At 47.9% G+C, this 26,099-nt stretch overlaps 1 protein-coding gene across 2 annotated transcripts in view; it reads right to left on the bottom strand.

Moving 5' to 3' along the window:
• Positions 1–26,099, bottom strand: part of ZC3H14 (zinc finger CCCH-type containing 14) — a 355,429-nt gene that overhangs the window by 59,948 nt on the left and 269,382 nt on the right. For both annotated transcript variants that reach the window (XM_086937625.1, XM_086937624.1), the window contains exons 11-12: positions 5,155–5,308; positions 2,091–2,308 (exon numbers count right to left, since the gene is read on the bottom strand). In XM_086937625.1, the coding sequence (XP_086793751.1) occupies positions 2,091–2,308; positions 5,155–5,308 (372 nt within the window). The remainder of the gene's footprint in view (positions 1–2,090; positions 2,309–5,154; positions 5,309–26,099) is intronic.

The following is a 26,099-nucleotide window of genomic DNA, read 5'->3' as shown; positions in this document are numbered from 1 at the left end:
CGGGGATCTGCTGTAGGAGGGGAGAGGGAGGCGGGGATCTGCTGTGGGAGGGGAGGGGAGGGGGAGAGCGGAGGCCGTGTTACAACGGCATCGGGACCGGCTGCAGCTCGGGAGGCGGGGATCTGCTGTGGGAGGGGAGAGGGAGGCGGGGAGAGCGGATCGGGATCAGCTGCGGCTCGGGAGGCGGGGGAGAGGAACGGACGGCGGGAAACGTGCACAGGACAGCGGGGGGAGGGGGGGGCGAGGAGAGGGGGGAGGGGGGACGGCGGGAGGAGGGACACGGAAATAGGCAGGACAGCAGCAAGCACGGCCCGGCCGGACCAGATTCGGGGGCGTTCCTGGCTTTTGGCTGACGTAGCCAAAAGCCAAAGATTCTCGGGAACGCCCCCGAGTCTCCTCCGGCCATGACGGACGCCTCTCTGTTCCAATGGCTAGCCTCCATTTATGGAGCTAGCCAGTGGGACAGGGGGGCATATTCCAGAGTCACTACTGCAATCAAGAGATTTCTCTGGAGGCGGAGCCTAAAGGCTCCGTCCCCCAGCGAAACCTAAAAACTGGTCGCAAACGGGTAGATTCTCAGAATTTGCCCTTTTGCGACCGGTATTTTTGCATTTGGGATGCATCATCTCTGCTATATCTATTAACATCTCTAAAAAAATCTCTGGAGGTTTGATTTATTTTTTGTTATTATTTTTTAACACCCATTTCATTTAAATCCTCTATGGCTGGAAAGGTGTTAATTGACAGCCCTCTGGTAATACCGTTGACGTCAAAATATTTATGTATTGTAATAGAGTCCCACCACTTCCCAGATTCAGGAAATAATAAAAAATTAAATTATAAGGACAATCAATCAATCAAAGCGTATTTATAGAGTGCAGCTATTGACCCGTGAGGGTATCCAGGCGCTGAGGTCCAAGCTGCTCGGGCGTCAGTTGAATAGCCAGGTCGTGGGTCTCTTTCTGAACTCCTGAAGAGAGGGGGAAGTCCAGAGATGGAGGGGTGAGGCTATTCCAAGGCTTTTGAGCGATGTGGGAGGAGTGTCCTCCATTGTTGCTTTGGCGGATGTGAGCTAAGGAGAGGGATGTGGATCGCAGGAGTCTGGAAGGCTGGTGAAATCTCAGGCGGTGGTTGACGGATGCTGGTCATTTGTTTTGTAGGGCTTTGTAGGTGTAAGTCAGAATCTTGAATAGGCATCTCTTGCGGACGGGGAGTCAATGGAGTTTCTTCAGGTGAGGGGTGATATGGGCCTGTATGGGGAGAATGAGTCATGCCGCTGCGTTCTGAATTGCCCGTAGTCTCTTGAGGAAGTGTTGGGTGATTCCTGCGTAGAGTGCGTTGCCGTTGTCCAAGCGGTGACGAGGGCTTCAGTGACGATGCATCTGGTGGAGACTGGGAGCCATTTGAAGTTCTTTCAGCGAATGTGCAAAGTGGGGAAGAAGGCGAAGGAAACTCCGCTGATCCGGTTCTTCATGGTAAGTTTGCTGTCCAAGATGATGCCCAGGTTTCAGGCGTGGCCCATGGGGATGGAAGCAGGTTCAAATGCAGCAGGCCACCAGGAGTCGTCCCAGGAAATCAATACTTCAATCTTGTCTGTGTTGAGCTTGAGGCAGTTGTATTGCATCCAGTTGACACCCTGGTCATGCACGGGTGGAAGTTTGCCCTTGTGGTGGATCGGTCTTCGGAAAGAGAGAGGATGAGCTGGGTGTGGTGTCTTTGTAGGAGATCAGGTACAGACTGAGGTTTCTGACAATGTTGGCTGAGGCGGGGTCATGTAGGCGTTGAACAGAGTAGGGCTAAGGGACGAACATTGTGGGATGCCACAAATGATGTTCTCCGGCTCCAAGATGAAAAGCAGGACAAGTTGATTATCTGTGTTCTTTTGATGAGAATTCTAATTGCATCAAATTAAATACTCCAAGCGGCTATGCTGTTGGTGAGCATCTATATATATATATTCTTTTTGTTAAGAGAGAATGAGAATAGGTGACATCACAGACAGATAAACCAACTACAAGTATTTCTGAATTTCCATTGGCCCGATAAAGCTGATCTGAAGCCCTGTACATTTAATATCATAGTTCACTTACCGTCTGAACTGTTGGGCTGTCTGTTTATCCTCTGTTGCACTTGCAATTTGTTTGCTTTCTTATCTAGGGTTGCGCCATTTTGTTTAGGAGTTTGTTGGCCCTCCTCAATATATTCCATTGCTTCCTCTTGATCGGAGCCGTAGCCGGGTGGACTGGGTACCCCGTCCAAAGTCACTATGAACTTCGGACTTGCAGGTTTTTCAGGTTGTAAGGGCTCACTGTGTGATCAAGACAATATATAAACAACATTATTAATTTCACTTTCAAAATACTAATAAAATAAAATATATACCTCAATTTAGTACCTAAATGCTTCAGCTATGTGCAAATATATGTTCATAATATGTAAGCATGTGCTATTGATAGAGACTACAGATAAACAGAGGGCTGTACAGAAAGAGAGAGAGAGTGACAGAGCAAGGCCTATGTCCTGGGCGTATAACAAGTAAAGTTGCCATTATGTGTCTCCAATTCATCCAATAAAATACTAACAAAAATTTCTAAGGCCCCTAACGTATTTTTAGGAAGCTGGCTCTTTGCACGATATAACCACTTAGTGGTATATCATATAAAGACTCCAGAGATTCCTCCAGAAGTGTACAGAGGTCAATGTACACCCAAAGTGCTTTATTTGTGGTAGCGTGGCCGAGCAGCCTTAGGCCTGACACAGAGGAATGCAAGTTATTTATTGTGGACACAGACATTAATAAATGACACACGACTCACAAAGGAGATCCACACCAATTTTAGATAAATACGCTTCTTTCAAGATACATTTTAAGACCAAGAAATACATTAAAACATAAGTACGCTTTACAAGAAAAATACTTTTCACTTTAAAAAGTGGCCACTTTGTGCAATTTTCAGGTAAGCAATGTTCCCCTATGGGAAGAAAACAAGAAAGCAGTTTTGCAGGTAGATATATAATTTACAGTCTTGGTTTTCAGGATGAAGAATAAGCACCAGGCAAAGTTTAGTTAAGTAGCAAATCTGCGGCTGGTTGCAGGGTTCAAATTCAGAATCTGGAGCCAATGTTATCCAATGGAGAAAAGGGGTAATCGAAGAGATGCTGCTCACAGGTGAGTAACACTATTTGGTAACCCAGTCTCCAGGGGTTAAGGTAAGCACAGGAAGGTAGACAAAGAATTACCAAACTTAGACCCACAGGGGCGGCAGGCTGCAGAGTGCCAACACAGCATCGGCACCCAATGAAAGCCAAGGGAAACCAGTTTTGAATAAAGGTTGCAGGCTCAGGCCGGTTAAAGAAACCTCACAGCTGCCCAGGTTAAGTAGAGATGTTAGGAGACATAGGGACTCCGTTGGTCGTGCTCCCCAAGGCCCAGGGGCTTCGGGTGCAGGGGTGTCCTTTGGCATCAGAAGAGTCTTACTGGGCAGGTCACGGTCAGAGGACGTCTTTGAGTTGAGGCAGAGCCCGGCAGGGGTCAGCCCACAGTGGACCCTTGCTCATAAGCGCTGGGGATCCTTCACAGGTCCGGTGGGCCGATTGGAATCGGGCCATGGGCTTCAGGTGCAAAGGTGGGCCCAGGGGTGGTTTTGTGGTTCCTCAGGGGAGAGGTCTTTGTTCCTTAAAGTTGGTTACTTCTGGACAGGTCCGCTGTCCACTGGAGATATTGGTCTTTGTTGCAGGCAGTCCTCCCAAGGCATTGGAAGTCGCTGGGCTATAAGACAGGTTATCTTTTGGTGCAAGAAGGGTCGAGGGCGGCAAACAGGCTGTTAGGGCTGGGGCCAAGTCAGTTAGAGTCTGTATTCTTCACTGCTGGTGCGACACTGTAGTGTCCAGCTCTTCTTAGGTCATCAGGAATATGATTACAGGGTCTGGGGGGGTCCCTAAATACTAGATTTAGAGGTGTTACAAGGAAGTGACAGGTAGGGCCTAATGGGTCTCTCACCTGGGGTGTCTACACCCAATATTATGCCACCCTCCTGTGGGAGGGGGTATAACCCTAGCCCTGACTCTATAAGTCCCAACATCTTAAAGATGGTGGTCTCTGAAAAATGTGCTTCACTTCACCTTCAGCACCTGAGGGGTGGAATAGGCAAAGGAGGGCACACCACCAGTTCTCACTTAGATTTTCCCCGCCGATTCTCCTGTCAAAACTGGGGGTTTGAACTGGGGGCAGCCATCTGGTGCAAGCAGCCCAGGCTGGGGTGGCATTAAAAAGCTGGCAAGGCCTTTGAAGCTCATCTCTCGAGCACTGTGCTCATGCTCATCCCTGGTATCAGTGTGGGTTTATTGAGAGTAGTTGTTTGGTACCAAACACTCCTGGGTTCAGTAAAGCCATCATGGTGCTGGGGAACTCAAGTTGTCGATTTTCCAGCTCATGTACTAGCTATGGCTTCACTGGCACTTAAAATATTAAGAATAGACTTAAATATTGTAGGGGAAGATCTACTCATGCAGATATGCGCACACCAGAGATATAGTCCATCCTTTCATAGTTCTGGCAAGGCCTGCTAGAGGAGTGACTTACCTATACCTTAGGAAGTGCTGCTTGGCATGGTACACAGACAGTGTGCCATGTCGACTTTGTCGTTTTTCTCTGCCCCGAGGCACGCAGGCTGCAGAGGTAGTTTGCACTGCCTTGGTGAGGGGTCCATAGTGGACCACCTTCAGTCCCAATGCCCTAGGTGCCATTTACTAGGAACTTACAGGGAGTCTGAAGTTGCCATGCGTGGTACTGTTTTTAGGGCATTAGCTCTGGCACAGGGGACCTGCTTGGCCAAGACCATTTGCACTTTCAATCAAAGCCACATCATTTTCCAGGCAAATAGTGGGGGCTAACCATGTCAAAAGAGGCACTTTCTCACAGTCTGTGTTACATGTTTGAATAATGGTGCAATATAAAAATAGCATTTATTTCAGCCAATACGAAGCCTAGAAAATGAGTGCTCTAATTTTGTTCACAGTCAATTTAGTAGCGTTGTTCTCAAAGGATAAAAATATAGTCATGATGCTCATGAGGGAAATGCCACTGCCATATAAAATACAGTATATTTGCCTACATAATATAATAACATTGATATAATTGTGTTCTGATCTTACCGGCTTTTTATTAGGCGTCCGGGCTGGGCTTGTACCCCTTCCACGGTCATCTTTTCAACAGGTTGATTCTGTGTGGTTATTTCTTCGGACAACTTTGGCCTCTTCAATATGAATGACCTGCTGTCAAAGGGCCGTGTGTCTTCTTCGTACACCTCTACAAAGGAAGCAAACAAAGGAATGTCACAACCTTCTGGAATGTCATTTTTCCTCAGAGTAGAGATCACCAAATTTCAGTCTGACGCCCGACCTACTTCCAATATAAAGAAACGATTATTCAAAGGAAAAAGTATGTGCCTGGTGGCAGGACAAGTCTTTGTCTGGGATTACGTCATGTAACTGCTTATTGAGGCTTGTTTTCCTTTGCTCTCAGTGGTTGCTCAATGTGTGAAAAAAACATGGAAACCCGGCCTCCCTTTGTATGAAAAACATCAGAATTCAATTACATTTGACCTGCATATCACACCAAGGCTGCAACAAGCAACCCAAGTGCCTTCCCACAGGATCACAATGTGGATTCTGCCTGACAGGTATACAACATTTGTTTGATGCAGTAGACTAATGTGGAGAAGGAGGGCTGTTACTTTTTAATCAAGTTTCTTTCACTTGTCAAGGCACATGGGAAAAATACCTCTTCCACAATACTGCTTCTGGAATAACGTCTGCCATTCACCGTCACCTTTCTCTCATTCACTGAGGTCTTTGGGGCAGCGTATGCACCTCAATGTATCACCTTTCCAGATCACTGTAAAAGCTGGTTTGCCTTTGCACCTTCAGTTCTTCAACTCCCTCCCCCCTTCCATCTGCCCCTTTAAAGGGTACTCAAGCCTGGTTTCTGTACCCTTTGTGCGCTTATGTTATTTTGGCTGCCTCCTCCTCTTCTCTTTTCATATTGCTCTTGGTAACAGTAGGCTTAATAATCCAATTAAGATGTCAGACAACCACCATGCCACAATGCCCTTGAGGTATCAAAATCTCTAGAAGGAGTGCACATCTGAGCTGGGCAAAGTGCTCCAATGTTTCTAAACTTAACAGCGTTTTCTGGAGCTGTAGACACAGAAGAGCACAGAGCTGGAGTTGCAGCTGGTTCTTGGGGAAAATGTGCCCTCCGGATTTTTATGAATCCATTTTTTAAAGAAAAGAAACTCGCTAGATTACCAGACGGCACCGATATTAGGATACACATGCAGCTACTCAAAGTAATACTCTTAATGCACAAGTTACTTACCTTCGGTAATGATATATCTGTAAGAAACAGTAGTTAGTATTAGATTCCTTACCTTAGAATATCCCCAGGCGTCAGACTGGATCCGGAAAATTTTGCGTAGCAGTACCCCTGCGCGTCGGTAGGGGTCGTCTGCGGCTCCGCATCCGTCGTCGGCGTCGGGATGACGTCGTCGGAGTACTTAGACGCCGCCCTCGCGCGCTAACGTCAGTTCTTATACATAGCTATTCCACGCCAGAAACGCAGAGCCATGATAAAAACCAACACTGGTGCCATGAAACTAGGGCCCTGAAAGGGGATGACCTTAACCCTAGATATCGGTTCGCAGAACGGGGAGGATGGGTGGGGCGGTAAGGAATCTACTACTAACTACTGTTTCTTGCAGATATATCGTTACCGAAGGTAAGTAACTTGTGCATCTAAAAGAAACAGGTTAGTATTAGATTCCTTATCTTAGAATAGATCTCCCAGCAATACCAACCCCGGTGGTGGGTCTGCAAACCAATAATCACACCAGAAAGTCATGGAGAACGGAACGGCCAAAAAGCCATCTCTCCAGACTTGGCTGTCCAGGCAGTAGTGTCTTGCAAACGTGTGCAGCGAGGCCCACGTAGCTGCCTGACAGATGTCCTGCAAGGGGACTCCCCGACCCAGGGCACTAGTAGCCACCGTGGCCCGAGTGGAATGGGCCCTCAGCCCAACAGGAGGCTCCTTTTTAGCCAAAGAGTAGCATACCTTGATGCACAACACGACCCACTGAGAGATGGTCCACTTGTGCACCGCCCGACCTTTCTTAGCGCCCACGTAACCAACAAAGAGTTGGCCATCCACCCGGAAATGGCGTGTGCGATCTAAATAGAATGAACGCGCACGTTTTGGGTCCAGACGGTGGAGCCTCTCTTCCTCTTTCGAGGGATGCGGAGGCGGAAAGAAGGTGGGCAAGGTGATGGACTGCCCGATGTGGAAGGCTGTGACTACGTTGGGCAGGAACGAGGGTCGCGTCCGCAACACAACTTTGTCCGGATGGACAGAAAGGAAAGGAGGTTTAGAGGAAAGAGCCTGGAGCTCACTCACCCACCTGGTAGAGGTGATGGCAACCAGGAATGCAGTCTTGAGAGTTAGGAGATGAAGAGGACAGTTATGAAGGGGCTCAAAAGGAACGTGCATCAGATAAGTCAGAACAAGGTTCAAGTCTCACTGAGGCATCACGAAAGGAACAGGAGGAAACATGAGTGATGCCCTTCAAAAAACGATTAACAACGGGGGACTTGAACAAAGAGGGCTGATCAGGGAGCCTTAAGAAGGCGGAAATAGCAGAGAGGTAGCCCTTGATAGTGCCCAGAGCAGAGCCCGGCTGGACAAGAGAAAGAAGAAAGAGAGAACCTCCGAAAGAGGGGCAGAAAGTGGATCCACAGCCTTTGCTGTGCACCATGCCACAAATTTGTTCCACCTGCAGGCGTATACCGATTTTGTGGAGGGACACCTGGCTGCGGGAGGGTTCTGTATCAGTGATGTGGTGAGCTGGTCGGTGGTGATCTTGTTCCAGTTCCTGCGGGGAACCTGTGGCGGGAGGTGGTGAGTTGTGGTCTTTCTGAAGCTGAAGTGGACGCAGCTGTGGTCTGTCCAGTGGAGTCCGGTGGAGTGGCTGAAGGAGATGTGCTTGCTGGAGGAGAAGATTGGGTCAAGAGTGTGTCCGGTGTAGTGGGTGGGGGTGTTCACCAGTTGCTTGAGTCCGAGGTTGGCGAGGTTGTCCAGTAGGGTGGTGGTGTTGTTGTCGTTGTTGTTCTCCAGGTGGAAGTTGAGGTCCCCTAGGAGGATGTAGTCAGCAGAGGGGAGGGCGTGTGAGCTGATGAAGTCTGCAATGTCTTCGCTGAATAGTGTGCGGGGTCCTGGGGGGTCTGTAGATGAGGGTGCCTCTGAGTGTGGGGTCGGTGTATATCTGGAAGTGGAGATGTTCGGCGGCTGTGAGGGTGTCTTCAGAGTTGGTCGTGATGCGGATGGTGTTCTTGTGGACGATGGTGATGCCTCCTCCAGTCTGGTTGATGCAGTCCCTCCGGGTGAGCTTGTATCCGCCCGGGATGGCTATGGCGATGTCGGGTGCTGAGGAGGCGTTCATCCAGGTCTCCGTGAGGAAGGCGACGTCCGGAGATGTGGTGTCGAGCAGGTTCCATAGTTCCACGGCGTGTCTGTGGATGGAGCGGGTGTTGAGCAGGATGCACTTCAGGTGATTGCTGTTGGTGCTTGGCTTGGCGGGTGCAGGTGGGTTGCAGGTCCGGAAGCAGGCAAACGTGCAGGTTTGGCAGGTGAAGGGTCCGTCCTGGGGTGACTTGGTGGCAGCCGGGGAGGCGTCCGTTGTTGAGTGCGCTGAGGGTGGCGGCGTCGTACGTCCGGCGGGTGAGATGGCATCTGCGAGGGCCAGGGGGTCTGGCGCTGGGCGCGGTGGAGGCGCAGACGGGCTTGCCTTTGGCAGGCCTTCGGCGCACCATTGGCGCGCCCGCTGCGCGTGAACGCTGCGCGTACGCGTGGACTCTGCCATAAATGGAGAGTGGGGGGGCGGAGCGAGGGAGGAGCAGCTGGGAGGTGGGAGCGGGGTGGCGAATGGGAGAGGGTAGAGGGAAGCCGAAGGAGAGGGGGCGGGGCCGTGGGGGAGCAGCGGTAGGGAGCGGGGTGGACCAGCGGGGCGAGGGGCCTGGAGAGTCCGCTGGCACAGGACAGAATCAGGGGCAGGGGACAAAAGCGAGGGGAAAACAATCTGGGGCAAGAGCAGCAGGGCAGGAGTACAGCAGGAGCAGAAGGCACGCTACGAGGACACAACAGCAGAGCAGAGCGGGAGTACAAGTGAAAACACAATCAGGGGCACAAGAGCGAAACGCAAATCAGGGCAGAAGAACAGTGGGAGCAAAAAGGCGGCAAATGCGAGCAGGCGGCAAGGGGACCGGGTGACCTACAGGAGGAGACACGCGGTGGGTTGAGCGACCAGCACTGACGAGGTCAGGCTGGGTCACAGCATACAGATTAGACAGAAGCGTACTGCCGGTAGACCGCTTGATGAAGGCCCTTTATACTAACAATCGACGACACGCACTCACAGGCCCCACAGCACAGACAATCAAAATTTGGCACACTGCACAGAGGGCTCTGGGATGGGAGGGAGTGCCCAAACTGGCCACCCCACTCTAGGAGACACGCCGCCTGGGTACCCTGGCAAACACTAAGGGGTTCAGGCAATGGGACCTCATAGACATTACGAAAATCGGGGATCTATGGGTGAGGGGGGAAATCATTACATTTGCAGCTCTATAAGTATGGGTTGGCAGACACTGAGCTACACCGCTATATTCAAATCAGACACGCCCTCCAGAGTGCTATTCCTCTGTGCACCAAATTACCCGACTCCTCGCCCCTTGAAGATAGACTCCTCACAGATCACATGGATAAAAAAAAAGCCATATCACAGACATACCATAAATTAGTAAATAATCTCCCAGACCCGATGGTAGTCTTAAGAAGCAAGTGGCAAGTAGAATTAGGAGACAGAGAAGACTTGGACTGGATGGACGCGCTGGAGACGGCCAGAGAGGCTGCGATCCCATCTCGACTAAAACTAGTCCAACTTAAAGTGTTACATCGTGTATATTATCCTCGTACCACGCTACACAAACTCGGGCGTGCGCCCGACCCACTATGCCTTAGGGGATGCGGAAAAATCGGAACGTACTTTCATATAATATGGGAATGTCCAAAGATACAAACCTACAGGGAGCAAGTGCTAAATGAGATCTCGGAGGTGGGTGGAGTAGAGGTACAGAGAGTGTTGCCTGCTAAATATATGGCAGCCGACGGACCTTAACCTGGGATTACAGACCTGGGCTACACTTGGGATGGTGACGGCTAAGCGGAATATAGCCAGGAATTGTCACAATGGATGAATGACATGGATACCGCTATGGTAGCTGAAAAGGCGGTTTATACCCACCGGGGATGTCCTAAAAAATGGTGCAGAATATGGGGGAAATGGAATGAATCCCGGGGAAATCTTTGTGAACCGCCACGTGAGTCATCAACCCTCGAAGACAGCCCCTGACTTTAGGCGGGGCCTTATGCTAAGTTTATGACCATTTCAAATGTGGGGGTGGAGGGAGGAGCGGTGTAATGGATGTCATCTGCTAAGTAACTGGAAATGTATTAAGGTAACCTGTCATGTACGCAGTGAAACGTGTAATGTATTGATTCATCGCAAATGGAGACGACTGATGTTTGTTTATTGCTATATGTAAATTCCTGACAATGAAATGATGATAATAAAAAAAATGTTTTAAACTATTTGTTCTGAAAGATAAGCACTGGCTAGGCATTGTTGGTTGATTGCTGAGTTCTGAACACGTGCCTTTCACACTACCTACCTCTGAAGCCTATGACTTCTTGCCCTCGCTACCCTGAGAGTCAAGTTTAGAAAGGGCTGCACTCGGCCCCATTCACAAAATACAGAAGGATGGGCCTTGGAACACCCGTGGCGCCTGCGTGCCCTGCAGCCTTGCCGAAAGAGCTCTATGACCATTGAATGATTTTAGGTCTGACTCTCAAAGCTGTGAACCTTTGAAGTCGGGTACTTGCTGCTGTTAGGACCACTTCTGCTTTTAAAAAGAATTTCCAGCATCTATATGATTCACCAACAATCTCAAGTATGTATTGAAATCCAGGGCTGTCTCAGAATTGCTTGATTACACAATGACATAAATTTTACGCATTAAGATTTTCTATGTGGAGGAATAATCTTTAATGTGTAATTGACGCAAATGTGCATTTACACATTTAACTTTGTATTGTTTGTGTTTCCAAAGGGGAAAAAATGTTCTCTGGAAAAACCTCTTCCCCTGCAAACTCGTTCCCTAAATGCATGAAATACTAGAGCTCATCCTAACATACAAGTTTGTGATGGACCTGAATCTTTTCTGGTAGGCAGGCCACAAACCCATCCGACCAGTAAATCTGACAATGCAGAAATTGCACCATACTGCTAGAATTTCTATATGCACAAAGGCACGGTGCACACGTAAAACATTCACCCGATTCTATCATTCAAGATAGTGACTTTATATGTAAAGTGTTTATTTTAAGCAGTTAAGATGAACCTGATCAAATGCTTTGTAAACTGGCCCTATGGAGCTATGGCAAATAACCGATTTGTTAACTATAATGTGAATATCATTCATCCGAAAAAATCAATTTAGGTTAACAAAAGATTTACGCACTTGCTATCCTTTGCAAAGCGATCACATTGTGAGGCTCCAAGTGCCAGGTGTATCAAAAGACTGCTCTCAAAATGTGGTTGCAAATTATGCAAAAACATTTTGCGACTAGTGTTTAATTATGTATAGGGCTCTCTGTTTTCCGTTTAAATTGATATTGTTAGACCTGGCACCATTGGTGTGGGTCTCCCTTCCATTTTTTTTGCTGTTGCCTCATGTATTTTTGCTGGTATTAGATGCTTTGGGCACTGTGCCACTGCTATCCAATGCCACAGTACAAGTGCTCCCTATTGTAAATTGATGTATTAATCAGTGGTTCCATGTTTGGATATTTGGTTTACTTGTCAGACCCTAGTCTAATTCACTGAGTGTGCCAAGGGCATGTAAATCCAAATGCTGCTGGTGGGCCTGCAGCACTGGTTGTGCCACCCACAGAAGCAGCCTTGTAAAATGTGTCTAAGGTCTGCCATTGCAGAGCTTGCGTGCAGTCTGGTACTGTCATGCTGACTGGGCAAGTGCACCCACTTGCCAGTCCCTAAACCTTCCCTTTTTAGGTCTCGCCTAGACGAAAGCAAAAAGTGAAGCTTTTTGCTGTCTAGGGCGAGACAACTTATGCAATCACTTTTGGGGGAATGTGGACAGCAGACTGTCACGAGCTGACTGTCACGAGCTTCTCCTGCCGGAGATTGTAGCTCGTGAGCGCGCACGTCACCGTGCCTCATAATCCCATGCGCAAGGAAAGCCACACTGAACACACACACACAGGCAGGAAGGCACACACACACAGGAACGAACCTACACACATACAGAGGCCCCCCTCCCCCCCCTCGCCGACGCTGCATACATAGAAGCGCCCTCCCCCACCCGCATACATAGAAGCGCCCCCCCCGCCGCATACATAGAAGCGCCCCCCGCCGCCGCAAACATAGAAGGCCCCGCCGCCAGCCGCCACATACATAGAAGGCCCCCCCACCTCCCCCGCCGCCGCATACATAGAAGCGCCCCCCACCCCTCCCCCCGCCGCATACATAGAAGCGCCCCCCGCCGTATACATGCAAGTGCCGCCCCCGCCCCCGCATACATGCAAGCGCCCTCCACTTACCGTCATTTTAAAGTCTTGCAGCCTCTGCGGGGCTCTCCCTCGGGCATGAGCCCCGCGTCACCAGCACTGCTTCTCCGTGGGCGCGTGCGCGGGCTTCCAAAGACGGAAGTCCCGCCCCAAGGAAGGTTTCGCTTCCGCTGTCGGAGCATTGTAATTGCGGTTCAGCAGTGGTAAGTCATTAGAGCGGCTATTACTTGTTCTATTTCTTCCTCTCTGTGTTATCCCATATTTTCATTATTCCGTCACTCCTGTTTCTCGCTTTCGTTTGCTCTGCATCCCAGCCCACCACCCACACCCGTATTCATTGTATTACCCAAATGTTATTTATTAGCGTTTTGTCTGAAGGCAGAATAAACCCACATGTGTCTCATCAATGTTTTATTTGGAGTATGACACAGTCCATAAGCCTCTCAGTCCAAGGGACAGCCCTCGCTTATTATGCTGCGTTCAGTGTTTACTTTTCGCCATAATTCACAGTACTTTCCAGTGCCCTGCTGTTTGTTTTGTTGCGATTTGTTGCGTTTGTATAGTTGCATTAGAGCAAAAATGGTAAGCCCTTGTAAATTTTTTATTACACTAGCATAATCCTCTATAATTCCCGGATTTCACTTAACGTAAAACGTGTGGATTTTATTTCAATTTCCTGTAATATGAAATGTTGGACGAAGTGTGATTTTGTTGAGAAAACAGTTCCCTCTAGTAAATGCCCTGATAGATGGTCTCTCCTCAAATGAGATATTTCTCCTTGAATTAGCCACCTGCCAGCTTGATTTTTTTTCCTTGCAATAAAAAATCATTACAGATAAAAATAATTTGCACATTTACAAAAATATGTCTAATTTCACTACAAGTAACTTCAGTCAAAAATTGAAAACCTCGATCTCCAGTGCCTTGTGTGTTGCTGTACTTAAATGATGCACGACTAATGCACACTGTATAGACGACTTTTAAGTGCACCAAGACAGTCTAAGCAAGTGACACGGCTACCCCACGTGCCGTCCCTGACCTCTGCGTGACCTTTTGTCCTAGACGCTGCAGTTCTGGTAGGCTGAGAGGGGCTGCACTATATTTATATCACTTGGACAAGCTCTTTAAGCTTTTCCGCAGTATTTTCGAACTTGCACTGTCATCGCCACACGGCTGGCGGTAGGGTCGATTAACGTCCTAGAGCAAGGTGCCCAGAAAGGTACTACTCATTATGTGCCCGATAGGCAGTGCTGCGCGCCACATAAAGCCCCGTAATATGCAGAGTTCATTATATTGGCTCAGGGCCTGCACTGCTTGATTGCTGGATATCTGTCCATTATTTACAAATCCACATCGGCGTGTCAAAAAACTGTTCCTCAAGAGAAAAATCCAGTGTCCGATTATGGACTCTATAGACCAGTGCCCCCTGAGTCAAATGCAGAAAATAATTTCGTTCGCAAAAGTAATGCCTACGTAAATATTCACGTTGAGTCTCAGGCACGCAAATGTTTCTACTTAGAGCCTTTTTTAACTGTTTAATAAAGAAAGTAGCAACGTCTTTTCACTCTCGTGTGTGTCAAAGTTACATGAATGTTTGCAAAGTGTATGTTAGTTTAACTGTCTACAAGAATACATACAAAATAAACCACGCAGCTACTCTGGACTTTTTAATGATAATGAAAGCTGTTTAGTTCCAGAACTTGTGATTTCATCAAGTACTACTGGGATTGGCCAAATTATCAGGGAAACAGAGATACAGATTGGAGTTCCAATTTCAAGACTTGATATTACTGGGGCTTGTGTGACTTGTTTTAAAATGTCTTTGCTGGTGAACACCTTGTTTGATTTAGTTCGTTTTAGCTGGTCTTAAAATTTATTTTATTTCAGCAGATGGTAACGTTAGTTGTCTAATGCAAAAGTTCCACTCAGAGCAAAGGCGTAGAAGGTGTTCTTTTTCTGTATTGCTTTTTTGGAGCTGGATTACAGAAATTCCAGTAGTCTTAGTTTTTGTCACTACAAACACTAGAGCAGCAATGGGATGATGCTTTTTTGTTGCTGCTAGGATTCGCCTTAGGGTGTTTGAGAATTGAGCAGATTATTCCAATTTTTAGGGAGGTGTGAATAGTGCCTTTGACAAGGGAGGAGTTTATAATGTTTTTCCATCTGATGGGTAGGGCGGTGACTAGAGAGAATTAGTTAAATTGATAACTGCAGTGTGTGTGTGTGTGTGTGTGTGTGTGTGTGTGCGCGCGCGTGAGTGACAGCAGTTTGTGTGAGAGCGACAGCAGTGTGTGTGTTCTAGGGAGAGCATGGTGTGTGAGAGAGACAGCAGTGCGAGAGAGACAGCAGTGTGTGTAAGAGAGACAGCAGTGTGTGAGAGACCGCAGTGTGAGAGACCTTTTATTTATGTATTGGTATTTGAAACCTAAATAAAACACATTGTTGTTTGCAATGTCAATAGCTCTAACTCCCGTAAATACGAGACCTATTGCATTGCAAATACAATGGGTCTCGCATTGCCGAGAGATTAAGCTATTGGCATTGTAAATGACAATGCCATTTATTTATCTGTTTTCAAAACCAACACCTCAATAAAACGTTTGTCATTTACACTGCCAATAACTCTAACTTTTGCGAAGGCGAGACCTATTGCATTGTAAATGCTTGTCTTCATATCAGTCACCCCTATGGTAGGCCCAAGGGCAGGGTGCATTGTAAGTATAAGGTAGGACAAGCCCTGATGTGTGTGGCATGTCCTAATAGTGAATTACAGCCATTTTCGTTTTTCATTATCGAAAGGCTACCTGTTCTCTATAGGCCAGAATGGGCTGTTAGATTGCAAACACCACTTTTAGAAAGTAGGTATTTGCTTGTCTAACCTTTCAAACCTGCCTCTGCTAGGTTGTGTATTCCTTTGTCTGGTTTTGTGAGTGACAGGGCTGGGGGATTCCAAGAGACGGGCTGGGTCAGCCCAGTGGTGAATAGAGAGATCTGCATTTAGATGGGAGGGAGGAGTTGCTCCTAAACCTTGAATAGGGCTGCGCCTGCCTTCCACAATGCTGGCTCCACCTTCTGGGGAGCGGCTGATGTCTCTTCCCTGCACACTGAAAGAAGAGAAGGAGTCCTGTAAATAAAGTGCTCCAGGACTGTACTTGCCTTCCACAATGCTGGCTCCACCTCCTGTGGGGCGTCTGATGTGCCTGGCCTGCACTGTGAAAGGAAAGGAGAAGTCTGGTAAACAGAGTGCTTCAGAACTGGTTTGGACTGGGCAAAGGTCCCTCTCCCCTCAGAGAACAAAGGATTTTGGGGTATAAATATTGGGACCCTGATCCCATGAAATTAGATCACTTTTGGACTACAAGAAGAAACCTTTACTAAGGAGAGGAACCTGAAGAAACTGAGGTGAGACTATTCCCAAGCTGAAGTGCTGCTTGGGGGACCTGCCTGCAGTGGTTGCCTTACTGCCAAAGAGAGGAGAAAGGAACTTTGTGTACTTTGTTTTCAACGTGTGAAGGATCTCCAAGTGCTTGGAAAAGAGCTTGCCTCCTGCTGAAGTCTCAGGGACAACAGACCTCAACCCCCAGCTCCCCAGAGTTCTTGTGGAAGTGCCTGCTGCTGTTTCGGGCCTTCTGAGGGACTGCGTGTCGCAAGGAGCTGGAAGCGCGACTCATCGAAGAAGAAGCGTGTCGCCGTCGCTGTGCCTGCCGTTGCAACTCGGAAGGAGGGTGTCCCCGCTGGAGCTGTCGCACTGCACCGCTTTGAGAGAAGTGTGCCGCAACAAACAGGAAGCGTTTCGCCGTCGCTGCTGCCGTCGCAACTCCGAAGGAAGGTGTCGACGCTGTAGCTGTCGCATTGCACCGCATCGAGAGAAGAGTCTCGCAACGAGGTCGGAGCGTGTCGTTGTCGCTGTGCCTGCCGTCGCAACTCCGAAGGAGGTTGTCGCCGCTGGAACTGTCGCACTGCACCGCTTTGAAGGAAAGAGCCTCGCATCCCCGAGAAGCGCGCCGCCGTCAGAGCTGCTCCCGTCTCATCGTGGATGTCGCCGCTGTAGTTGTCGTATTGTGCGGAAACTTCACGCATCGTGGGAGAAGAGTGTCGCAAGTGGAGCTGCTGCCGTCGCATCGCAGAGCAAGGGTGTCGCAGCTACAGTCCACGCATCGAACCGAGAACTTCTTGCATCCCCGGAGAAGCGTGCCCCATCTGGAAGATCTTTACGTCTTTATTTCTTTGCACCTGAACTTTGCCTCATTTCCTTCGCTGCGACATTGCTTGTCGTGGAAGCGCAACGCAAACTAAGGTACATTGACGCAAATTGTTGCATCTTAAGAACTGAACTGAGCTAAATCTACCATCTTAAAGTAACAGTATTGTGTATTTTTGTTGTTTATGGTCTTGTGGTAAATTTATATAAAGTATACTTATTTTTTATATAAAACCTTGTGTGGTGTCCATCTGTAGTGTTGTCACTGGGTTACTGTATGTGGTCACAAATGCTTAACACACTGCCTCCGAGATAAGCCTGTCTGCTCGTACAAAGCTACCAAGGGGGTGAGAGAAGGGGTTATTTTAGGAGTGTAATCCCCTTATCCTGACTAGAGGCAAGGGTCCCTATTTGACACAAGTACCTACCTGTGCCATCCAGAGACCCCCAAATCTAACAGATATTTACATACAAATACAGATGGCAAACTACTTTTCCTTTGTCTTCATTTATATTTAGAAGCAGGAAAATACTAGCTAATTATGCCGCGCTGCTGTGCTCCAGCTGAGTTGACTCACCACGCCCCTCACCTGCAGGGCCTTACAGCTTGTGATTTGCTGGAAATTCCTTTCCATTAGGGTTGTGGTCTTTTTAGGTCTAGCCTACGCAGCGCGCATGCGCTGAATAGGAGACCTTTAGCCGTCGTGCAACTCTTTTTCAAAGCACATACTCGTGCTTGTGGCAGCATACGCCTTGCGGGAGTGCGCAGCGGCGCGACACAAGCACGAGTATGTGCTTTGAAAAAGAGCAGACTGCTCTCCCCAGCGCGCGCGCACCACTCGCGGGTGCCCCCCTCCACTTCTCTCTCCCGCTGCAGCCTGCACGCCTTTTTTTTTTTTTTTTTACTTTCAGCGCGAGGCACGCGCTTGTTAACTCTGTGCACATTATGACTGATTTTGCATTCATTAAACACAACTATTCACAGGTGACACTTTGCTTGCAGTGCACACCACACACAGCCTTTGTTTTTGTTTTTTTAACATTTATTTTCATTGTTGACACTAAGCAGAACAATACCGTATTTTACATTTTCATCATTAGTCTTGTACAGTAATGCCAATTTTGATTTGAGCATGCACCTTATACTACTTAGCAACATTCTTCTCCTCATCACTAAGCACAGCCTTTGTATTTGACTTACAATTTCAGTTTAATTATGATTGATACATGCGGTGGTAGGTATCCAACACCAATTTTAACAATTTTTACTCGCCGCATCTTTATCAGACATTGCTGAAGGGCACATCTTGGAGGATGTTTGCCCCTGAGCCCCTTACTAAATCCTTTAACACTTTTAATATTCCACTCGTAAACACAGGCAGGTATTACCAACTTGCCTTATCTTCACCAATGGCTGTTCGCAGGTTGTTTTGTTAAGAACCCTTTATCACAGGTCATATTTGAGTTACATTTGCACCTCTTAAAGTGGAAGGTACCCACATCAGCTGCAATCACTGTGACATGCGACATGTCCTTTAAAACAAATACAGGAAGCCATCCCTGTACCAGTTTCCAGAGCAAAGCTCTACTGACGATTCCTGTGACCTCCACTATCTGCATTTCATTTAACGGTCTACTTTTTTGTATATATACAACCAAACACCGATTGCTTTCCTCTGGAATGCTATGCATAGATTGATACATTTACAATGCCGAGGGCCAGTTGACTTCTTCATTAATGCTAAACCTGTAATTTGCTGAGCCGGTTAGTCTCTTACTAAGACGCCTTATCTATCACTCCTTTAGATTTGTACATGCAGTCTATCGATTCCATACTATATAATTTACGCAATGGGATCTTAGCCATTCAAGGTTTAAAATAAAATACGTTAAACACAATTTACGAAAGTCACAAGCAAGTAATATGATGGAGTACAGTCCATCTGTCGTTCTATTCACTGCGTTTAAACAGCCACTTTCGTTCTCTACTTGTTCCAATTCGCATAAACTATACGAACCTTAATAATAAATTTATGTCAGTCAGTAGATTTCTAGATCTTTTTAACCCCAGCACATGATTATGTTGCTTCTTTACGCTCAGGTGTGAAAACATTGCTACTTTTTTTCCTGTTTTTATGGAGCAGCTTATGTGACAGTTTTAAAAGTTATTTCTAACCAGCATTGGCATAGCCAATAGGTCTCGCCTTTGGGACCTTCCAAGTGTTTAGCCATGCAACAGAAATGTTGTTGCAGTAAGGATATTGTGCTGCATAACTAAATACTCAAAGGCGAGACCTATTGGCTATGCCAATACTCGTTTGACCTGCTACCGTGCCCCTGAGCCAATCGTTGTCAGATCCAGGTGTCACTGTTTGGGCATTTCAACAGTTATCAGGCCCACCCTCATATCTTTTGCCCTTCATTTTTGGGGGGTCACCCCCCTACTTCCTCCTTTTTTTTTAACCTGCACTGTGACCACCCTGATTGCAGTAAGAGCTTCCCAGTTGCCAATTTTTGTAGCTGCTCCAGCCCTTCTCTAGCTACCTACAGTGCTACGTCACTCAAGTGAGCTCTGCGCCAGACCACCGCCATTTCAAGGCAAAGATAAGTGTACTCGGGGGGGGAGGGGGGGGGGGCAGATGAATGGCAGCTTCACAGTCTACTCAGAGGCTGGAGTGTTTGCCGAGTTTGTTGTCGGGTTGTTCTAGCAGTGCAGTACACTGTGTACATGTCACTTAATCTCCCTGTGCCTACCAAAAACAAATGTGTCCTTGTGTTACGTGACTGTTGCACATGCTTGTTTATTTACTTGTGTTGTGAAGAAGAGGGTTAAGCTCTGATCTCAAGCACCCTGGTCTCATTCTTTGTTAGTTGAGTAGAGAGCTGGTGAATCTTCTGCAAAGGAGTTATAAAATATTTACATTGATATGGATAAGTTGAGAATCTTGGTTTGTATCACCTTCAATGTGGATGCACTCTTTAAGGCTTTCAGTGGTATGCTCATTCCACCAGGTCAGTTGAGATTCATTTTGGTCGCACATTAAATGTTATTATTTTGGATTTAAGGGGTCAGTTATACTGACTTATGTGGTCTCAATTGGATTCTGAGCTGTGTGGACACTTTGATTTGAAATTTCATGAGTTGACTATGAGTGGATTGCCAACAATAGTGTTTACTACAACCCTCAGTAGTGATTCAGAATGTAGAGAATTCACAACATTATTAATCCAGTCAAGTAAACTCCATGCATGTTTTGCATAGTTGTACTGGGATGAGAAGTGTGGTAAGAAAGCTGACAAACTCCACAATAGTCATGACGATATGGATTGACACTAATAGAGGGTTGAAGGGCTGAGCTCCTTTCACTCAAGCCCTTTTAAATACTTTGTGACAAATTCTTTAGGAGGATAAAAAATCTACATCGGCACATTTAGCATAGTTAGGCTGAATTATGTGCATAAGATAAATAAGCAACAACTACTGCTTCGTTCTACGTTCTATATAATATGAAAAATGTTTCAGTTCTGACATGGTGAGACTGTGGAAGAACTATAACGACTCTCTTTGAAATTCATCAAAGCAGTGAAGGGTGATAATGCTGTTAAGATTTTTTTTCATACTCTGAGAGGGAGGGGAAAAAATGGAGAGCTGGATAGGGACTCGTCTCAGCACTTGCTTTTTAGAACTGTGAGTGCTGAGCACCAGCAGGACCCGGCTTACTTGAATTCCTGGAGACGGGTGATACGTTAACCGGGGCAGTAGTTGGTCCATGGGGGCAAGGCGCCTCAAATGTACCCTTTTCGGCTGCTGGTCAAACAAATCGAATGTATTTAGTCTCTGACTACTCTGCTTGTTTGGTCGATATTCCTTGTGCGAGCCAGGCCGGGCCACCTCATACAGGGGTCTCATTGCTGCTAGCAACCTGGTTCCAAGCGCACCCCCAGTGGAAGCCTCGAGCCAGGAAGTCAGGTTCCTGATTCCATGAACAAAGTCAAAAGGCACAAGGAAGCCGCGGCAGTGCCCACCTGAGTGCACAACAGCAGCAGCTTTTTTTTATATGACTGCAAATAATCGCTGTGACATCCTCCCATGTTTCATAGGTGAGTTCTGTTTTGATATAAAAGAAATGTCTGAAATAAGATTCTCACACATCGTCCATATTAAACAGAAATTAAAGGAAAACGGTATTTAAGCAGTGTTTAAGACATAGTCAAGATCATTGGGGCAAGATTCACGATCTGTGCTGCAATTTATATTGGTGTAGTTTGTGACGTATGGTGTTTGTAGGAGATCATACTGGACTATACATGCGGTGTCTGTGTTCACTTTGTGTGTCTTGCTTTCAGTGTTGCACTCGCCACACCTGCCAGCTACTGCAAGGTCCTGACGTCACTTCCTGTGTAACACTTTAAGTAAGCCTGTCTACCCTTTGCACTTCCGCATAATTATTAGCACACACTGTTTCATGGTCACAGTTTTGAATCCGGTGGGCCGACTCAACCTTTCATCCTTATTAGGTCAATAAAACTCCTAGCTTTAAGTCTCGGTAACTCTTCAGAGTGAAAGCACACCATTAAATGATTTTTAAAAAAAACACAATTTGTCCGACTCTGTCTTCATTGGACAAAACCGAATTTGAAAACCTAAATAAAGCTACTTTATGTTTCCGAATTTTTAACACAGAGGAAAACAGGAACAGTAAGCAAATGGCCAATTTAAAATTTTGATAGCTTGGCCATGATGTCCTTTGTCATCGTTTAGATGAGAAATAGATTACCAATATCAAAAAAGACTGAAGAGGTAAGATTACAGCACGTCACCACCGCCTCCCTGTCACTATTGCCTTCAGCCTGGTCTTGGCTGAGACACAACCAGCCTTCGCTAAGGACCTGGAGGGAGCCCTTGATAGTTTTAAAAGTCGGATTTTGCAGGCGGTTGAGTTCCTGCCTCCATGTTCACTGCAGAGGCGAACGAGGGATTCTCTTTCAAAACCATGGTTCTCCAGTGAGCTCAAAGTTCAAAAACAATAGTGCAAAAAACTGTATCGTTGTTGGAGACAAGCGTATTGCCCATTGGCCAAGTTGGCACTCAGGAAAGCTCAGAAAACATATTATTCGTCTAGATCGCATGCTAAGAGACTCTACTATACCGAGGGTTTCTCCAGAAACAATTGTGAGAAGTTGGCCTGGTATATGATGTTCACTATTCTAGTGAGCACCTTGCACCAGTCCAAACAACCCTTATGGTGAGATGGTTGTAAAGTCAACCTTAAAGACCAGCTATCCTAGGGGTAGCATGGACAAGCAGTCTTAGGCTAAACTCAAGAGGGCATGTGAAGCCAGCTGTTTTACCATATGCAATCCCTTTAATACCAAATTAAAGGACACCACACAGGATATATATTCAAAATATATATGTATTTATTTCTAAACAAACCCCTGAACTCTTTATGAGCACAGCAGCACAAGCGCAAAACAAGTAACTTAATAGAATAGACAAAAGGTGCACAATTATGGATAGGGCTGGGTGGCCCGCTAAACCATATATTAAAAAAGTGGTATAAGTACCACGTCACGAACAATGGTAAGGCCTAGGGCCTTGGGAATCGCTGGGGCTACACTGGACTAACAATGGTTAGGGAGCAGGAGGCCCACGTGTGCAGTGTCTAAAGGCACATGCTTTCACACATAGAAGTCAGTGGGTGCGTAAAAGTTGAAAGTTAAAGGTTTGGGAGCCTTCCGACTGGACTAGAACTTAACCACTTAAAACTAGGACACTAGGAGTGTAAACCTTTACAGGAGCACCGTAGTACTCGCGTTACCTAACCCACAGGAAGCGGCGGCATAGGTCCCAAAGTGCGTCCGGTTTTGTCGTGGAGATCTATGGAGCCTTGGAGAAAAGATGCTGCAGGCGGCCAGAAGAGAAGAGTCCGGGTTGATCCAAGGGTGGATCGAAAATGTAGAGGACCTGAAAGCAGAGGGGACAGAGTCTGGGTCACTAGCCAGTAACCAGGATGGAACCAGGATGGAACAGGTGATGTCGCGTTGCAATCAGGTGCCATGTAGACCAGGAGGCGTCGACGACGACCAGGAGGTAGGCACGGACTGTCCCACGAAGGCTCTCGCTGTCGGCGGTGTTGGCTTCAAGATTGGGGCTAACAAGCCTTGGCAAAGGCAACCGACGCAGGAATCGATGTAGGCTTCTTACTCAGACCAGCAAGGTCTGAGGATCTGCTTCTTTTTTTTTGTTTAAATCTTTTTATTGAGTTTCAAAAAGACAAACATAGGACAAAAGGACATTACGACAATACGAGCGAGTCCCCATTGACTGGCGTCTTCCCTTCCCTCCCGCTTGGGCGAGTCTCACCGATGCTTCAAAAAATGTGTCTTGAATGCTAGTGAGGGCCCCAAGGGGGTTAGCAATGTCCCGAAAAAGTCCCATCAACAACCAACAGTCCCTCTCCCTTCCCCCCTCCTCCCCTATCCCTCCCTCGTTCCCCCTCCCCGGTGTGGTAGGTAAGCTTCTGCTGGACATACTGAGGCATGTAGAAAGTATGATGTTCAGGTAGGAGACCTTGCGTCTTTCCTAAATTCGTCCGGTAGTCGGAGCACCCTGAGGTATTTTGGGCATGTGATTTCAGTGAATTCCTCTGATAGGAGAGAGACCAGGGGCTGCCATGTGTCAAGGAATGTGTCTCGTGTCTGGGTGAGGGAGGCGTGTATCTTTTCCATACCCATGATGTACCAGAGTCTATGGAGCCATCCCGTATGAGTGGGTTTCCTTGGAGTGCCCCAAAGTGACAGGATATGTTGAGTGGCCGCCCCCCATCGCCAGCCCCATCTGCCTCTCCCTGAGCGATTTAAGAGGAAAGGTGATGGCGTTGGGGAGACCGAGAAGCGTGTACGTTGGAAATCGGGGGATCTCCGTTTCAAAGTGTGTATCGAAATCCCTTAGCACCATTTCCCAATACTCCTGGACCTCCGTGCATTCCCATAGTATATGAGTGAGTGTCCCTGTGTGGCCACATCCCCTCCAGCACTTGGGGTCCCTGCGCGGATTGCTCTGATGCAATCGTGACGGTGTAAGGTGCCAGTAGTATGCTATTTTCACCGCCGATTCCTTGCTGGCTACATTGCGGGCGGTATGATGGGCCCTGAAGTATATGTCCTGCCATTTTTTGTCCGTGAAGGAACGTCCCAATTCTCGTTCCCATCGGGTCTGACCCGCCGACCGTGTAGTAGGGGGGGGTGGGCTGAGCATCTTGTAGATATCTGTGATCGCCTGTTTGTCTGTTGTTTTTGTGTGTAACCACTTCTCGTAGTTTGTAAGGTATCTGCTTACGTGGGGCAGCACTTCTTTCGCTGTGAGCCAATGTTTGATCTGAAAGTATTGAAAGCGATGGATCTGTGGGAGCGTATAATAATCTTGTAGGGTATGCATCTGCATGAAACCCACAGGGTTGAAAATATCGCCAGCCGCTTTGCTCTCTGACGCCCGCCATTGCGGAAACGACCCGGGGTCATTCCCGGAGGGAATGCCGGATTCTCGAATAGAGGTGACATCGGGGACGGAAATGTGGTGAGGCCACTCTGGACCGCCACCTTGTCCCACACTTGCATCACTGTCCTCGTGATGGGCGATTTTTTAAGATACGAAGGCCTGTCCGTTCGTTTCAGGAATGGGACCTTCCACAGTGACATCTGGCCCATGGCCCGGTCTTGAAATAACCACTGCTTTTCCGATTCGGGTCTGTTCCACTCTAAAAGGTAACGAAGCTGTGTCGCGTGGAAGTAGATCAGGGACCCCAAGGCCGCCCTCCGACGTAGCCCGCGTGTTCAGGTCCCTGCGCAGTCGCGGGTGCTTGCCGGCCCATACAAATTGTTTAATGCTGTCTTGTAGTTTGAGCATGCCGATTGGAGGGGTTACTGGAATGGTGTGAAACAAATATAGGACCTTCGGTAAGAGAGTCATTTTTACTGCAGCCACTCGCCCCAACCATGAGAGTGGTTGCCGACGCCACCTTGCCAGATCATTTTGTAGGGCAGCTAATAGAGTCGTGTAGTTTTGCTCGACAGTTTGGGTCGTGCTCGGAGTCAGGGAGTTGCCCAAGTAGGGCAGCGACATCTGGGACCGGAGACCTCTGTATCGTCGCTGGCTTCGCGCCATAGCGTTTGCATTCCGCCCCAGGGGCAAGATCAGTGATTTCTCAACGTTCATCTTGAACCCCGATACTCTCCCAAAGTCCTCCATTTCTGAGAGGAAGGCCGGTACCGATGTCGAGGGGTCCTCCAGAGCAGCAACGACGTCGTCTGCGTAAAGACTTATGGTCTGCGGTTCTCCGCCAAACCGAACCCCTACAATGGACTGATTATCTCGGACCCGTTGTGCCAGCGGTTCGATGTATAGTGCAAATAGCAGGGGCGAGAGTGGACACCCCTGCCTGGTGCCCCTCTGGATATCTAATAGCTACGAACGCACCCCATTGACACTGATCGTGGCTTGCGGGGCGGCGTAGCAGCTGGCGACCCACGTGTGAAACCAGTCTCCTATCCCGAACCGTGCCAGGGCGGCGTCCAGGTATCCCCAGTCCACCCTGTCAAACGCCTTTTCGGCATCCACCGACAGGAGGACTGCGTCAGAATCGTTGTAGTGGGCTTTATCAATGACGTGGAGCAGGTGCTTGGTGTTGTCTGCGCACTGTCTGTTTGGGATAAATCCTGCTTGGTCTGGTTCAATGATGCCCGGCAAACATGGGCCCAGGCGCGCCGCTAGCACGCTGGTAAATAGCTTCAGGTCGAGGTTGAGTAGTGAGATGGGCCTGTAAGCTTTGCATTGGGATGGGTCTTTGCCCGGCTTGGGGATGACCACAATGTCAGCCTCTAACATGTCTTGGGGGATGGAGCCCCTGCCTTGGAAGAAATTAAACAGTCTAGTCAATACTGGCGCTAGCAGGGGGCAGAAAGCCTTATAAAAGCTCGCTGAGAAGCCATCTGGGCCCGGGGCTTTGAGCGGCTTGAGGCGCGCGATCACGGAGATGACCTCATCAATCCTGATGGGCACGTCGAGAGAATCCCTAGTGGTTTCGTCGAGAGGTGTGATTGTTGTCTCATTGAGATAGGATTCAGCCGTAGTTTGCCCGGTAGGCGGTTCCGCCGCGTACAAAGAGGCATAGAACTCTCGGAAGGCCTCTGCGATCTGGTCGT

The sequence above is a fragment of the Lissotriton vulgaris genome, chromosome 9 (genome assembly GCF_964263255.1).
Source record: "Lissotriton vulgaris chromosome 9, aLisVul1.2, whole genome shotgun sequence".
NCBI classification, from domain to species: Eukaryota; Metazoa; Chordata; class Amphibia; order Caudata; family Salamandridae; genus Lissotriton; species Lissotriton vulgaris.
Note: the sequence above shows the minus strand (reverse complement) of the source record. Positions and strands in the feature narration are given on the sequence as shown.